The sequence below is a fragment of the Anastrepha obliqua genome, chromosome 3 (genome assembly GCF_027943255.1).
Source record: "Anastrepha obliqua isolate idAnaObli1 chromosome 3, idAnaObli1_1.0, whole genome shotgun sequence".
NCBI lineage: Eukaryota > Metazoa > Arthropoda > Insecta > Diptera > Tephritidae > Anastrepha > Anastrepha obliqua.
In genome coordinates, this window is record NC_072894.1 from 137,405,200 (window position 1) to 137,421,528 (window position 16,329).

Sequence of the window (16,329 nt, forward strand, 5' to 3'; positions counted from 1 at the left end):
AAACTTTTAAATTTATTGATCTAAATATTTGTACACATATTATGATATCTTTTAACTGAATTTTAAGACTTAGTTTTTGTAAAAATATTTATTTGCAAAGGTGCTACAGCTGATTTCCGGGAGCTCCTCTCAAAAAAGACGTTTTGTTGTGATCGCTATATCTCTGAACTGGATCCTCTGAAATTAAAAAACCAAACAGATTTCGTTAAAGTAATGTTTAAACTAGTAATTAATCGAAGAAAAGGCAGTTTCCCAAAAAATTTTGACTAAAATTTCGGCCTTAAATCGTTTATTAAAAAAAATGTATCGGTGAGAAAAAATCTTCGATTAATTACTAGAGAATATATTTAGAGCTCCTGTTGAAATTTGAGACTAATGGGTTTAGCCATTTTCGAGCAAACGTTGGTCACCTTGAAAACACCATTTTGAGAAAAACGCGTTTAAAGTTGACCTTGTACTTTCAAGCACTCTGAAACGCCTTTTCAAATTTTAGTGAAAAAATTCACCGGAACGATATTATATTTTCTATGTACGAGTATAATCTTAAATATATGTACATTAAGAAAAAAATAAAGAAAACGATTTTTTGAAAATTCTAACTGTATATAACTCCTTAAGTTGTTCATTTTCCGTTAGATAGACTGTTCACTAGACATGGCTAGTTTTCATTTTCTATTCCTTAATGTTGGTTTACTTTATGTGAATATCTGCGCACATAATATGATGTTGCAGGAATGGGTTTTATTGGATAGATAGCCGGGTATTTATGGTAAGTACACTTCCAAGCTGCCAAGCTACCTTGTCAGGAATCGTTTTTTTTAAATACAGGGCGGGCCAAATAAGACCTACTAATGACTAAAGACTACTGCCTAGCAGTATGCGCAGTTGCTCCATCTTGTTGAAACCAGAAATTAGGATACTGCTCCGCCATTGGCCGGGAAAAGTTTTCAATCAATGTTCTGTAAGAAATCGAATTCGGCGTTTCATCCTCATTTTCGAAGAAATATGGACCGATAACTCTAGTAAATGTCAAAAAATAAAAAAGTTATTTGTGCTTAACATTGGAAGGTCTTATTTGGCCCACCCTGTACTTTTATAATTTTCTGACGTTTTACGTGCCAAACGAGGAACGAATCTGGTATGTACAAAAGTGCGGCAATCAAAAACCACTCTCGGCTAAGGCGACCGTTTCCTATCTTTTAACTAGTCATCTTATACTCACCTACATTTTGCCAACCAACAAATAATTCCAAATTTGTATGTGTAGTTGCAGTTAGTTTCTAATTGCCTACAAATTGATAGTTTATTTTGTTTGCTTCTTTAATTTAGACTTTTCTTTTAGACTTTGAATTTTGCTTTTGTTACAGTTTTTTTGTTTTCTTTATGCTTTGATAGTTTATTTTCGGTAATTATAGTTAAATGAGTACTGTGTGTACGAGGAAAAGTGTACGCAGACATAAGAACAATGCCTACGTGGTTACATTTAAGTTACAGCTCTTTTCATAATTATTTCGATTTCTTTAGTTTCTGTTTAACAGTATTTCTTTATAGATAAATTTTTGGAGGTATTTTCAATTTAATACAATATATATTTTCCATCTTATTATTTTTGGATGTGTTATTGTTAAGTATAATATTTAAGGTTTACAATATATAGTATATATGTATGTATGTATAGGTAGGTGTATGGTATATATATATAATTGAAGTTAAAATTAGTTACATTACAATACAAATTTATGATTATTTTTAATTTATGTTTCTTTTAGTGGGTGTTAAAGCAAAATCGCGCTTACATTCATACATAGATGTCACTTTAATATATTTTACGATTTGTTCTCTTCTTTTTTTTTTGTATTATTTGTAACTCATAGTAATTATTCTGTTAACGCTATTTCTATCATATGAGGGTTTTAGTTCTTTTATAAAAATAATGTTAATTCTAAAGCTTATATGTAACAAACGCTTTTGTAACGGGTTTGATTTTATTCTTTGAAATCAAATTTTTATATTTTTCATACATTTAACAAACAACAGGTGAAATGGAAAAAAATATTGAAAATATAGCTCAAAAATAATTTAACTTTCAATGTAATTTACTAACAAATCAAATGAAAATGTTCAGAATTTTCAGATAACTCATATTTTTGTGGTATATACATTTTTATGCCATACATATTTAAACAAAAAAAGAAAAAGGTAACAAACAAAAAATTTAGTAAAATCGCAAATTTTTACGCTGTACCGTTATTTTTAATGTAATCAATAAACACCTGTTTCTATATACTCAATTCTAGCTTTTACCTACTTTACAACAAATATCTAAAACAAAACTCAAAAAGGCGACGATGTGGAGTAATAAGACAAGCTGTGTCGCAGCATGACAGCAATAGAGGTGCGTGAATCAACACGAGCTGATGGCTAGTTTCTTTTTAAAGATATTCCGTCATGCAACAAACAATTTGCCTCTTCTTCCAACTCTACTAATATTACATGAAAGAAATTTATTGTATCACTAATAATACACGAAATTATATGTACCACTATTCATATTACTTCCGCTGCACGTCTGTTGTGCGCTATGGTGGGGGACATTTAAGGCAGGCGCACGCCCAAACGCACTGGTGGCGGTTTTATATGCGCGGCAAATACGAGTGTAAATCACAATTAAATTTACTTGTATATGTATAGGTTTGCATTCACTTGTTAGAACTTTTTTGTTTTTTAAGTGCTACCAGCGTATTGTGTGCTTGCTTTTGTTTCGTTTTCGATAAATTCTCCATACTCAATATATCTAATTTGCTTTCTGCATCATCGAACAAATTACCAAATGAGCGTATGTAGGCAAATATATTTAACTTTAAGTATTATGCAACTGCACACTTTTTACTTTACTACTGTTTTTCGAAATGCCCATTTTTATCGGAAGTATTTCACTGTCCTTTCAAGTTTCGGGAAAGCAGATTGATTTGTATAAGTCTACTTTATTTACTGTTTATTTCTACTAATCGAAAAAGGTTCGTTGCATTGTGTTCTTATATATTCGCATCAGTTTCTATATTGGTTTTAGCCAGAACCGCTCATTCATCCTATCCTAATTTATTTTAAAATTATGTTTTGTATCTTCTTAGATCCCAATTCGCTTCCTCCATTTTGATCTGTGCATTTTGTTAATATTATTATGCAATTCAATGAAAGGATACTTTAGAACGGTTCCACCTCAGTTAATGAAATATCATAGTTTGATTACTTTTTTCTCTCTGATAATTCACATGATAACTATTATACTCGTATAGGTTTTACCTTCTTTTCGAAGTTTTTACTCTTGGTAGCACATAAAATCAAATATACAAGCATGTAATTATTGCATAACTTTGCGATAGTGCGGTATTTGACTGTTTTTTACTTAATCATCGGCGACATCAGTATCATCACTATCATCGCTTGTGCCCGAGAGAAAATCAAGCCAATGGTAGTCCCGTTGCTCGACAAACTCCCATAAGTAAATCTAAAACAAAAGATCAATTCCGTATTGTATATCGTTTGATAATCCTGTAAAGTGAAGAGAACTTACATCCAACAGATCAATGAAATCATTTGAGCCACGATGTAATTTGCGCGCTCGTTTAGGGCAGCCTACATCGACTAATTCGCCATTGGGGAGAGCATGTTTATAGAAACATTTGTTTCCAAATGGACACTTGCCGTCACCCTGTTTAAATAAATTCAATTTAAAATGTTTATTAACAAAAAAGTACCGAATATGGAAAACTGTTACTTTTTTAAAGTATTTGCAGTCTTTCACACCAAGCGCTAATCGATAATCGTTTAGTAGCTTATCTTTCTCTTCCTTAGTTTCCACCCAAAAGGCACTGGGGCAAACAAAATCTGAAGATACACGACACTCAGGACACGAGCTGCAAGTAGGAAGGTTACAAATTGTATTTCCAATATATATTTTGATATTCATATGTACGACATTAGCTCGAAAATATTGGGATTTTCATTTTAAAATATATTACAGATATTACAAAATAGGATGCGCGCCTAATGTATCACACATATGTATATATGTCTACCCTTACAGTTATTATGCAATTTAAATGAATATAATTTACCGCGTAATCTTGTGCTCGAACTGTTTTGCTTGTCGCCACTTGCGGATGCATTCCAGGCAGAAAATGTGATTACAATTAGGCAATATGCCGAATCGCTTCTCTCGTCCTGCCTTCTCCATTATGGTATCAAAGCAAATACCACATGTCTTATCTTTAGAACGAGCAATAGCAAATGACCATTCCATAGCTTGTTCATGTTGCTGAAGACATTCTTGATTATGCTTCCGACGTTGCGTTTGATCGCTCGGATGTAAACATAATTGATCACACATTTTACAAAGTTCCATGTGTATGCCGTATGAACAATAGGCACCGTAAGGGCAAGGACCCTCATATGGACATACCATTTCTGACATGGCTTCAGCATCGGCTCCTTCAGCGAGGGTCATACGTTGTGCTCCGTTACCTCCACCAACTACATCGGCCCATGATTTATGAATGTCGAGATATTCTGAGCATATACCAACCGCACCATCGTTTGTCACATCATCGGCAGCTGTTCCTAAGTTGTGCATTGGTCGATAAGTTTTGGGTACAAATACTGGCGCATTTACCCAATCTTGCCGACTTGTACTTGGTCGGCCGTTCAGAGATTCCGTTGTAGTTTTAGCGCAACTTTTTGAAGAGGTGATAGGCTTAATTGATTCAGCTTCAACGCTGCTATTGTTGATGACCTCACCACCGGAAAGATCGTGAGAAAAGCGGCATAAACTCCCAAAACGACATATACCTCGTTGAAAGTAACGACAAATAGCCGGATTCACTACAATGTTTGGTGGTGCCCTAGACACTGCGGTTGCACCCTCATCGACGGCAAGGCTGGACATTATGGTTGGTAGCGCAGCAGCCCCACCACCACCTCCAACTGATGGAGTAAAAGTAGCTGAGGCACTCATCTTTACTTTGTACCCTACTTTTCTTCTCAAAAAACGTCCTCAGTTGAATGAACTGGTTAAAAAGACGTGTTAAAGAGCTCTGCTTCTTCTGCCGAAATTTTTTTAACTTGATGGTTTGAATGGCGCCAAATAAATTAACACGTTTTTCACGCACGCGGCTTAGCAAACGAATTCACAAGTATTATATCGATACTCCTGCTAGTTATTGTTTCGGATTTATTCTCCTTTTTTATATCTGGTGCAATGCCAGATACGAGAAACTTCGTTCCTTTATCCTTGTATTCCGTCCCTTGTCGTCTTTGAAACAGACAGATTCTATTGGTTTTGCCTTCACTTTTGAATTATTCTCCGTCTACCTGCAAACAAAAGCACCGTCCAAACATTAGTGGTGTAACGGTCACAATAATTGAGTAGTGATTTCAATGATTTGCAATTTCTTTTCCTTTACTTTGTTATGCTTTATTTAAAATCCTATACATTACATGGAACTGCCAACTAATTCTGTTAGCAGATTAATTCGAAAAGCTTAATTGGACTAATGCTCAAAGACAGAAAAAGCTATATTAAAAGAAAACCTTAAATTTCAGGTGAAATCACAAAAATCACTCCGTAAAAGCAAATGTCGAAACGCACCCTTGAGTAATTTCAGCAGCTGTCATTTGGTCAGTGCAGCCAAGTTAAAGGAAATTAAGGAATGCAGAGGAATGTGGCAAAGCAGTATGTTAGAGAATACACATTTGGCCGTGAAAATATTATTAGCCATGAACAAAACAAACAATAAACGTTAAATAAAATATAAACATTTCAAAAATGTATCTCAGCACATATTAAAATTTCATTTCTTCAGTAGCAGTGGTAGGTGGCAGCACTATTCTATGTACACATGTATGTAGCTTTCTCACAACTAGTTACCACTATTTATTCCATTTTTTCTATATCGCTTTACCATATCTTTTTAGTAAAAGCATATTTCTCATAACACTTATTCTGACCACCAATAAAAGCAAAGATGTGTGTTTTGAGCATCTATACCCATGTCCAGAAAACAATCGCTAAAGGGCACAGACACATACAGGTAAATATGAAATGCACATATAATGACAGACTCGATTCCGCAACTCTTGCCAATATATTTCCGCTATAGGTTTTATAATAAATTATGTTTCTACAGTATGAAGTTCACCTTTTTCCACCACTATTATCCAATCTTCTTCAAAAGCTTTAAATAAAATCCTCACAATTTGCGTCTTTTCTGCAAGCACTGAGCAAATTTTCTGACTTTTACTGACACTGACATTTACACTACAGACAAACACAATCGATGCCAGACTTCGTTAATTGTCAGAAAAGTAATTATTCAGTTTAAGGCTGTGTATGGACTACAAACATTTTTTAGTGGTACATAAACTTAAGTAGTAGGCTCCAAAAATATGTGGTAAACTATTTCACTATTGCATAAATGTAAGAAAAACATTGTAACTTGTGCCATAAAAAATTTAAATAAATTGTAGAACCTTCCGTCATATTTTATTTGTAAACTCCAAAAGGTGATAGTACTAAATTTGTTTAACATAGTTGGAAATAGTTGTTAAGCTGATTTTTGCATATCTGTTCGTCAAAAAATTTTTACGAAAACTGTAATTATTATAATACATCGAAGGCGAATTCGTTTGACAGTTTAAATTGTTTGTTTTCAAATTTGAATTTGTTTGCTTGTATCAAATATACTTATGCAGAGTCTATGTGCTCCAACCGTTGTGTCAACACGTTATACAATGATTGTATAGCATACACGTCCAACATGATATACAACGCGTTGTCCAACTTAAGCATTCTCATATTCGCGATGTTGAACATTTCGCAAAATGCAGGAATCAAGTGAAATTTATACAATAATAAAAATTGATGATAAAGAAAGTTGGTTGAACAATCTACAACTCATTGTACACCCGCTAACTCCACCCACCAGAAATTAAAAATTTTGAATTGTTCACAGTGAAAAATTGGCTTCCCTTAATCCAAGAATCATATTTCGAGAAGTTGCGAAATTTCGGCATTCATTTGTCCGAAGCAAAATAGGGTGACAATGAATTCTTTCATGAAAGAAGCGGATTCATCATACATTTTATTGGCTGCAAACAATCTTTGTACATTCTTACGCCTTATTTTGCTATGCTTTGCCCACGCAAGTTTGGAGTTTTGTCCCAAATTTATACCAACAGAAGGCGCTCATAGCGCTTTTGTTGCAACCCTGTATTCAGCGCTTTCGCGATGCCAACTAATTTTTAAATTCTCTGAACTCGGCCATTTTGGTCATAGACACCATCGTTTGTATACGTTTTGTGCTTTGGTGAGTAGAAATCTGTGAAAATTAAGAACATCTTAAATTTTGAGATATCAAATAAGTTCTTTTATGCAATACTCATGAAAGCTTCGTCTAATATACAATGTATTTTATGTGTTTTACAGTTCTTAAATTCATTTCACGAGTCCCTAATTACACAACTTGATTCAAGATGGTTAGGGAGAACAAAGCCGCCTGGAAAGCTCAATACTTCTTGAAAGTTGTTGTAAGTAAGCGTTTTATATTTATATATCTATTTCATTAAATGATGATAACATTTCTACGTCTGAATGTGTATCGTTCGGATGTCTTGCTTGAAAAAGCTGAACCCAGACATCCTGATACACGTTAGGTTAGATGAACTTGCGTCTGATTAAATATTTTCATGCTTAGGTGTTATTATAAGTTCATCGATTTACTAATTGTTCTTATTTTCACTTGCAGGAACTCTTCGATGAATTTCCGAAGTGCTTCATTGTCGGCGCTGACAATGTCGGCTCTAAGCAGATGCAAAATATCCGTACCAGCTTGCGTGGCTTGGGTGTTGTACTCATGGGTAAGAATACTATGATGCGCAAAGCTATCCGTGGCCATTTGGAGAACAACGCTCAATTGGAGAAATTGTTGCCACACATCAAAGGCAATGTTGGTTTCGTTTTCACCAAGGGTGATTTGGCTGAAGTCCGTGACAAGTTATTGGAATCGAAAGTACGTGCCCCAGCTCGTGCTGGTGCTATTGCCCCATTGCCCGTCATTATTCCTGCACAGAATACTGGCTTGGGTCCCGAAAAGACTTCCTTCTTCCAGGCTCTTTCAATTCCAACCAAGATTTCCAAGGGTACAATTGAAATTATTAACGATGTACCAATTTTGAAGCCTGGAGATAAAGTTGGTGCTTCTGAGGCTACACTGCTTAACATGTTGAACATCTCGCCCTTCTCATACGGTTTGATCATCACTCAGGTGTACGATTCTGGTTCCATTTTCTCGCCCGAAATCTTGGATATTAAGCCTGAGGATCTGCGTGCGAAGTTCCAAGCTGGAGTGGCCAATTTGGCTGCTGTATCTTTGGCAATTGGTTATCCAACCATTGCTTCGGCGCCACACAGTATTGCCAATGGTTTCAAGAACTTGTTGGCTATTGCTGCTGCAACCGAAGTGGAGTTCAAGGAAGCTGCTACTATCAAGGAGTTCATCAAGGACCCCAGCAAATTTGCTGCAGCCGCTGCTGCGTCTGCTCCAGCTGCTGGCGCTGGTGCTGCTGCCGAAAAGAAAGAAGAAGCCAAAAAGGAGGAATCGGAATCCGAAGAAGACGACGACATGGGTTTCGGTCTCTTCGACTAAAGGGCTCAAAAGTAACAATTGTTATATTGCCATTACGCTTTTCTTTCGAGTGCGATTATTCGGGTTTTTCAGCAGTATGGATATGTTGATAATATAACGACGATCTTATAGTAATCTGATTATGCTACGCACCTCTTTGTTATCGGTAAATTATTGTCGTGGTCTGACGCACCCAATGGCAAGTTATCATCGCAAAGTGTGTTTCAAAATCTTATTCTATACTAAAATCTGAATTTGTACAAGGGAATGAAGATGTAATTAACTTAACCATTTTTGTATTTGCTTTATTTTGGATAAGTAATGTTTCGCTAGAATATCCAGAAATTAGTCGTCCTGTGTTATGGGGATTTTACGAGTGAAATCGTTCTTGTGGATGGTAGGTATAAGTCTCCGATATTATCCGTCGGGTGCAGAGGTTGATACTAGCATTAAGTACAAATGCACAAAGCTTCACTATGGATATGGGGATCGTTCGACGACAAATTAAGTACCAGGCAGTCATCCACCTAAAATATTGCCAACGATGTTTCTATATCTTTGTCCGGATAACAACATTTTTTTGAAGATGTAAAATTGGTTGTTGTTGTTGTAGCAGCATAAACATTTCCATGCATATACGAGGAATGCTGCTGAAGTGACAGTCCTTGGCCGGGTCGTTCCGATTACGTAGAACCGACTGTCGTGAGAACGGTAAAATTTGTTGTTGTTGTTGTTGTTGTAGCAGCATAAACATTCCCCATTCTTTCATACGGGGAATGCTGCCAAAGTGACAGTCCTTGGCCGGATATAAATCCGGGTCGTTCCGGTTACGTAGAACCGACTGTCGTGGGGACGGTAAAATTGGTTGTTGTTGTAGCAGCATAAACATTCCCCATACTTACGGGGAATGCTGCTGGAGTGACAGTCCTTGGCCGGATATAAATCCGGGTCGTTTCGGTAACGTAGAACCGACTATCGTGGAAACGTAACGCTAAAATTGATTGTTGTTTGCTGTTTTAACAGTATCGGTAGCCCTGTCAGTGTAGGCATATCACCGGTCATCTTCGTCTAGCTCATCTAGGGGTAGGCCCAGGAAACATGCTGTTTCGACAGGTTGGGTCCAGAGGGAGAGGGGTGTTAGATGAGTCGGTTTTAGGGAACATGTGAAGAGGTGGTTAGTGTCTTGCGGGGTACCTTCACATGCCGGACAAGTGTTTGGAATGTCGGGGTCGATTCTGGATATGTAGGAGTTTAACCTGCTACAGTATCCAGAACGTAGTTGTGCCAGTGTTACACGAGTCTCACGGGGAAGCGGGAGCTCTTCGTCTGCAATAGGTGGTGGTTGGACTCCGATTACGGCATTCACAGGACGGGAGTTCATGAAGGTGGTGAAGGTCTCCCGGTGGATGCCGTTTATTGACTGTCTAAATACAGTCCGGTCCAGTAGGTTGAGGTTAGTTTTGTCCTGGATTTCGTCAGCGTAGTCTAAAAGGTGTCTCCTGACCTGCCTGGGAGGCGGCTCAGGCTCAAGCAGGTGTCTGCAGGGGTGAAACCTGCGGTAACATCCAAGCAAGAACTGCTTGCTGAGCAGTTTTTTGTGCTTCACTACTGGGAGCATTTGTGCCTCGTTATGCCGGTGTTGAATGGGAGACATCAGGAGGCAACCGGTCGCTGTCCGAATGGTATTTTGACATGTCTGTAGCTTTATCCACTGCGTGTCACTAGTTCCAGGCGACCAGACAGGCGCAGCATAGTTCAGAAACGGCCGACCAATTGCCTTAAATGTCGAAAGCAACAGTTCTTTGTCTTTGCCCCAAGTGCTGCCTGCCAGCGATTTGAGGACCTTGTTGCGATTTTGGACTTTAGTGGCAATTGCGGTTGTGTGCGCAGAGAAGGAGAGCAAACTGTCGAAGGTAACACCCTAAATTTTGGGGTTATTTACCGTCGGAATTGGTGTGTCGTCGACTTTTACCTTAAGGGACAGCTTGACCTCCTTTGTCCAAGTGGTAAAGAGGGTCGCCGTGGACTTGGTGGCGAGAAAGGTCGGTGAGGTAGTTGTTCACTTTGGAACACAGGCCATCAATGTCATTGCCCGACGCCATTATCGTGCCGTCGTCAGCGTATGAGATCAGGGAAACTCCCGCTGGTGGTTGGGGGAGCTTCGAGATGTAGAAGTTGAACAGCAAGGGAGAAAGGACACCACCCTGCGGTACACCTTGCTTAATCTTCCTCTGCTTCGATGTTTGATCTCAAAAAATCACTGACGAGTGCCGACCGCTCAGGTAGTTTGCGGACCACCTCTTCAGCCCTGGCGGGAATGTCGACTGATAAATATCGTCTAGTAGCGTGGAATGGCTGACTGTATCGAAAGCCTTCTTCAGGTCCAACGCTACTAGGACCGTCCTCTCGCAGGGGCGGTTTTGGTTAAGCCCGCGGTTTATCTGGGCGTTTATCGCGGTGAGTGCGTGGTGGTGCTATGCACTCGTCGGAATCCGTGCTGATATGGGGCTGGGGCCAGGTGTTTCGTGAAGAGTGGGAGTAGGAGGGCTTCAAGTGTCTTCACTACTGGGGAAAGGAGAGTTATCAGCCGATAAGATTACCCTTGGTTGGCGGGTTTCCCAGGTTTCAGTAGTGGGACCACTCTCCCTGCTTTCCACTTGTCAGGGATGATGAGAGTGTCCAGGGATAGATTGAAGACCCTTGTGAGGAATCCTACTCCCAGAGGTTCTAGATGCTTCAGCATCAGCGCGTTTAACCCATCAGGGCCAATGGCTTTTGATGATTTCGACTTGTTGATGGCCCTCTGAACCTCATCACCGGAGAAAGTAAGTGGCGCACTGTCGTTCGTCAGTTTGTGCAGCCTTCTGGTAGCACGACGTTTGGTTCTGTCGACCGGAGGATATAGTATGAAAAGCCGTCTAAAATAGCTCGCGCATCACTTCGGGTCCGACGAAGTGCAACCGTTGAAGGTGATAGCCACCTTGTCGTTGTGCTTCGTCGGGTTCGACAGGGACCTAACGGTGGACCAGAGCTTACTCACCCCACAGGTGAGGTTACAGGTCTTCAGGTGCTCAACCCATTTGGTGTGCTTATGCTGGTTTACCAGTAGCCGGATCTCCAATTGAGAGACCTTATGCGGGGATCCCCGGGATCGGCCTGGTGGTCACGCTCGTTTGCTAAGCTGGCTGCCTCGGCTGGGAAATGGGGATGAATGTCCTTAAAACTTCCAGCTGGAATGAAGCGAGCCGCAGCAGCTGTGAGCACCTTGCGGAATGCGCGTTCGCCTACGCGCACATCGGTGGGGATTGGAAGAGCGGCGAAGGTGTCCCCGGTGAAATCCGTGAAGCCGGCCCAATTAGCTTTTTTAAAGTTAAAATAGGACCGGTAATTCGCGGAAACGAAATCGACAGGTCTCGCGATCGAGACGATAATGGGCAAGTGGTCTGATGCAAGCGATAGCATAGGTCGCCACGTTATGCTATTTATCAGACCCGCGCTAGCTATTGTTAGGTCAGGCGAGCTGCTGCAATTGCCCACTACCCTGGTGGGGGCGTCGTCGTTCACAGTGCTAAATGTCGAATCGTCTATCTGCTCTGCCAGTTGCTGTCCCCTACGATCATTTGGGAGGCTTGAATGCCAAAGATCGTGATGCGCATTGAAGTCACCTACAACCAATCGGTTTTCACCCTGAGATGAGCGCACCTATATCAGGGTGATATCCTGCCGGGCAGCAGGTGACAGGGGGTATATATATGTTGACATTCTAAGGTGCTGTCCCTGCGGTCGATACTGCACTGTGTAGTGGACTATAAACGCTAGGCCACCACCAATGTCTCGCTCGCGATCGTGTCTGTGCACGTTATAGCCATCCCTGGTGATCAGAGATGACCTGGCGTGCAGCTTGGTTTCTTGGACCGCAGCTATTTTAATACTGTGCCGGCTCATAAAGTCAACTATCTCGTCGACCTTACTTGTGAGTCCGTTGCAGTTAAATTGTAGAAGCTTGAAGCTTTTCGGTAAGGTCTGTGTTACTCGGGGGCTGAGGGACGCGTGGGGTTGTCTACGTTGGACCTGCTGCGCAATCCACTGTGGTTGTTGCGGCCTGATGGTGGTGGGCGGCCGCGCCTCCGGGGGCGGTAGTGGGTGCAGAGCTCTGCAGCAGGGGGCAACGTAGGCAGTTGTCCACTCACGGGTGGTGCGCAGGCCGGAACATCTCCGAAAATGGCACCAGCCATTGCAAGAATTGCATTGGACTGATACCAGATTCCGAGGTATTGCGGTCTGACACACGGAACTGACTGTGCGGGGGACCAGGAGCTGCTGGTTTGTCCCCGCACTGGGGTTGAAGCAGGAAGGAAGGGGAGGGGCTTAGGGTTTTGTTGCTCCGATAGGCTCCTCACCGTGGAGGTGTGGGTTGTGGTGGCGGTTAGTAATACCGGCCTATCAGGGGGAGTAGTAGCCGTGGAAGCATCAGACGCCTGCTGGCGGGAGCAACACGTGGCCACATACCGTGTGGACCACTCCCTGTGTGACTTAAGGCCTGAACAGGTCTTAAGGTGGCTCCACCCGTTGCACTTGTTACACCTAACCGAGGTGGAGTTCGGGTGAAGCCGTTTGTGGCAGACGCAGCAATAGAATACTTCTGGCCCAGGGTTGGATTCGATTCCAGCCCTGAGGAGAAGCATTTGGAGCAGAATTGCTGCGAGGATTTGCTCCTGTGACGTAAGGGGTGGGGTGATATACGGTTCACTAGACAGGGATAGTATACTGGGGCGGCAGCCCTTGGTCGGGAAAAACCCGAGTTATTCCGGTAACGTAGAACCGGCTGCCATGGGAATGGTCTCTGTCTCCAATTGGTCTCAACCCATGGTTAATGCAGCAGCATGAATATTCCTCATACATATGTATATGTGTCCTTGGCCGGATCATTTCGGTAAAGTAGAACCTACTCTCGTGGGAATTACAATAACTGTAATTATTATATCGTGGCCTAATATGTTGGTTATTCGAAATCTACAATTTATGAACAGGTTCTGCAATTAAGGGAAAACTTCCAAAATTTTCAATCCAGCATGCAATACAGAACCTGCCTGTTTGGCTTGACATTAAAAATTTTAAGGACTGTTAACAAATTTTATTTACTTTTTATAACAGGTTTTGCTATATATTTTTATATTTCGAAAATTATTCTAAATATATAAGACCACTTTTATATTATTTTTGCGATTGTTTCATAAGAACTGGAATTTCGAAACCTTAAGACGTAGGCATTGTATATTATGCAGTTGCTGCGTCTTAAGTTAACAGATATGTCTTTGTGCTTAAATAGTAGCAAGGCTAAAAATACATAGGCACATTAAGTTTACATTTGTAAACAAATACAACAAACATTAATAATAAACTGTTAACAGGAAGCCTTCGACGAAAAAGCAGACGAATGACAAAAGTACTATTGGTATGTAATGTCAATGACATCTTCGATGGGGTTTCCCCATTCACGAGCTACAATCATGATTTCGTTCATGGTTAGTTTAGGTCCGATCAGTGGGTTCATTTGCGTCATATAACAGCATAACCAGCTGAAAAGAAGGAACAAGGAACAAATTAATACAATTGGTTTGATGTTTCTTGTTGAATTTGTAAACTCACAATAACCAACAGGTGGATGCAACCAACATCAGGCAGCATTGAGTAATACTGTGTACGAATAGAACCAAATATTAAAATGTTGGAATTTAATTATAGCTCGCAGTTATTACAAATGTAACACATACCCTTTGTTAGGTCCTCGAGCGAAAAATGGGCAAATTATTCCAATAAAGGCCCAAAAGCAGGTGATAATAATAGGTGGTAACCAAGCCTTTTCCATTATGCCACTCGTTTACACTTTAATACTGTTAATTTACACTAATTTGGCATGCGAAAAAGGAAAACCAAAACAATTGATGCTCTATGTCGTTGGTTATTAAAGAAAAGACAAATGATTGTAGTGACCAGATTTTCAGCTACACAAATGTCACATGATCAGACATGGGACTTTATGTTCCAGCTGTTCAATTCAGCGCGGAAAAATTATTTCCACAGCGTTGCAACTGAGTGATTCATTCATCTTTCATGTAATTGTGTATTTACACATCCAAGTTTTACCTTTCAAATGGTAACAAGTACGCCTGTCAAAATTCAAAAACAGCTACAACGCAAGCTGCAAGTGATTTAATATGCGATTTCGTTTTTAAGACCCAATAGCTAAACAAACACTTGAAAGCATTAGTGCATATGACAAAGTCTGGAAAATTCAAAAGAAAACTGTCTGAAAGCTCATTCATGCATCATTCATGCAAATTTCTTACAGTATATTTATGTATACTAGAGCAAAAATAAACTTTTAATAGATGTAAGTATTTGTAATTATGTATCTTTTGTAAAAAAATGGTCTGTAATTGGTTGCGATTCTGGTCATAAAAATATAGTAATCGAAAATATTGAAACTATACACAAGTGTAAAGAATGGTTTTTGACGTGATAATGTCTTATAATTCGATGTAGAAGGCTGCACGTACCAAAAAATGCGGCGTTACCTTGCTCAAACTGCAAGCGAGAGCACGGAACGAACGACAAAGAGGCACAATCGGCCCCCGCATTTGGCAACGTTCGACATCTGGCGCTCTCCTACTTGAGTGAGCATATATATGTATGTATATGCGCATATGTATACAAATTCACATATTTGTTTTTGCATATGCCTTCTTCCTGTGTGCATGGTAATGAACCATTTCTCTGTTGAGAATAGCACGATGATAGGAAAATAGGAAATGAAAAGGAGTGTTTCGAGTGTAATGTGTCATGGAAAAGTCAAATCGATGAAAGGGCCTCTTAGTGTTGTTGACTTATTAACGTCTGATGCACAACCGAAATTGAACATATCGCAAAATACAAATATGTGAATTTATATACATATGCGCATATACATACATATACATATATGCTCACTCAAGTAGGAGAGAGCCAGATGTTGAAGGTTGCCGAATGCGGGGGCGATTGTGCTCTTTGTCGTTCGTTCCGCGCTTTCGCTTGCAGTTCAAGCAAGGTAACGACGAATGAGCAAGATAACGACGATTGAGCAAGATAACGACGAATGAGCAAGATAACGACGATTAAGCAAGATAACGACACATTTTTTCGTGCGTGCAGTCGGCTAAATCGAATTATAAGACGTTATCACGTCAAAATGCATTAGCTTTGACTGACGCCTTGTAACGTCCACATTATCAAACCTGCATGCAAATCACGAAATAAAACTAGGAAATGTGAAAAACATGGGCAGCTTTGTTCATTTATTTATTTGTTTAAGTCTACCGATATATTACAGAAATCCTTACTAATATTATAAATGTGAATGTAAGTTTGTTTGTTACGCTTTCACGCCAAAACTACTTAACCAATTATTATGAAACTTTCTACACATGTTTTTGGAGGTGTTAGAAGTAACATAGGATACTTCTTATAAAAACAAAAAATATTTTTTTTGAATGATAAAAAAATTGTTTGTCAAAAAATCTCAAAATTTCTGCTGTTTGAAATTTTTCTATATTTATTGTTTTTTTATTAAACAGTTTTAGTTAGCTTGCCCAGTTTATTTATTTGTTTG

At 39.7% G+C, this 16,329-nt stretch overlaps 3 protein-coding genes and 1 long non-coding RNA gene across 5 annotated transcripts; 2 read left to right on the forward strand and 2 right to left on the reverse strand.

Annotated features, from left to right (window-relative positions):
* Positions 1-1,254: 1,254 nt before the first annotated feature.
* LOC129240852 (probable E3 ubiquitin-protein ligase makorin-1) lies at positions 1,255-6,320 on the reverse strand. 2 transcript variants are annotated; one of them, XM_054876882.1, is made up of 5 exons: positions 6,198-6,320; positions 4,119-5,370; positions 3,779-3,917; positions 3,575-3,712; positions 1,255-3,508 (listed from the first exon to the last, which is right to left on the reverse strand). In XM_054876882.1, the coding sequence occupies exons 2-5, from the start codon at positions 5,012-5,014 to the stop codon at positions 3,407-3,409; spliced, it is 1,275 nt and encodes a 424-aa protein (XP_054732857.1). In that variant the 5' UTR covers positions 5,015-5,370; positions 6,198-6,320; the 3' UTR covers positions 1,255-3,406. The 2 variants fall into 2 exon arrangements, with proteins under 2 accessions (XP_054732857.1, XP_054732858.1); XM_054876883.1 differs by lacking the exon at positions 6,198-6,320 and adding an exon at positions 5,463-5,639.
* On the forward strand, positions 5,731-6,273 carry LOC129240853 (uncharacterized). Its single transcript, XR_008582105.1, has 3 exons — positions 5,731-5,899; positions 5,974-6,089; positions 6,159-6,273. It is a non-coding gene; the product is annotated as an uncharacterized LOC129240853 (long non-coding RNA).
* Positions 6,321-7,259: 939 nt separating the features above from the next.
* LOC129241367 (60S acidic ribosomal protein P0) lies at positions 7,260-8,969 on the forward strand. Its single transcript, XM_054877639.1, has 3 exons — positions 7,260-7,364; positions 7,484-7,584; positions 7,803-8,969. Exons 2-3 carry the CDS (start codon positions 7,531-7,533, stop codon positions 8,700-8,702), a joined length of 954 nt encoding a protein of 317 aa, XP_054733614.1. The 5' UTR covers positions 7,260-7,364; positions 7,484-7,530; the 3' UTR covers positions 8,703-8,969.
* A 4,817-nt stretch (positions 8,970-13,786) lies between these two features.
* LOC129240997 (V-type proton ATPase subunit e) lies at positions 13,787-14,701 on the reverse strand. The gene is made up of 3 exons (XM_054877105.1): positions 14,456-14,701; positions 14,331-14,378; positions 13,787-14,260 (listed from the first exon to the last, which is right to left on the reverse strand). The coding sequence occupies exons 1-3, from the start codon at positions 14,548-14,550 to the stop codon at positions 14,131-14,133; spliced, it is 273 nt and encodes a 90-aa protein (XP_054733080.1). The 5' UTR covers positions 14,551-14,701; the 3' UTR covers positions 13,787-14,130.
* Positions 14,702-16,329: the final 1,628 nt, after the last annotated feature.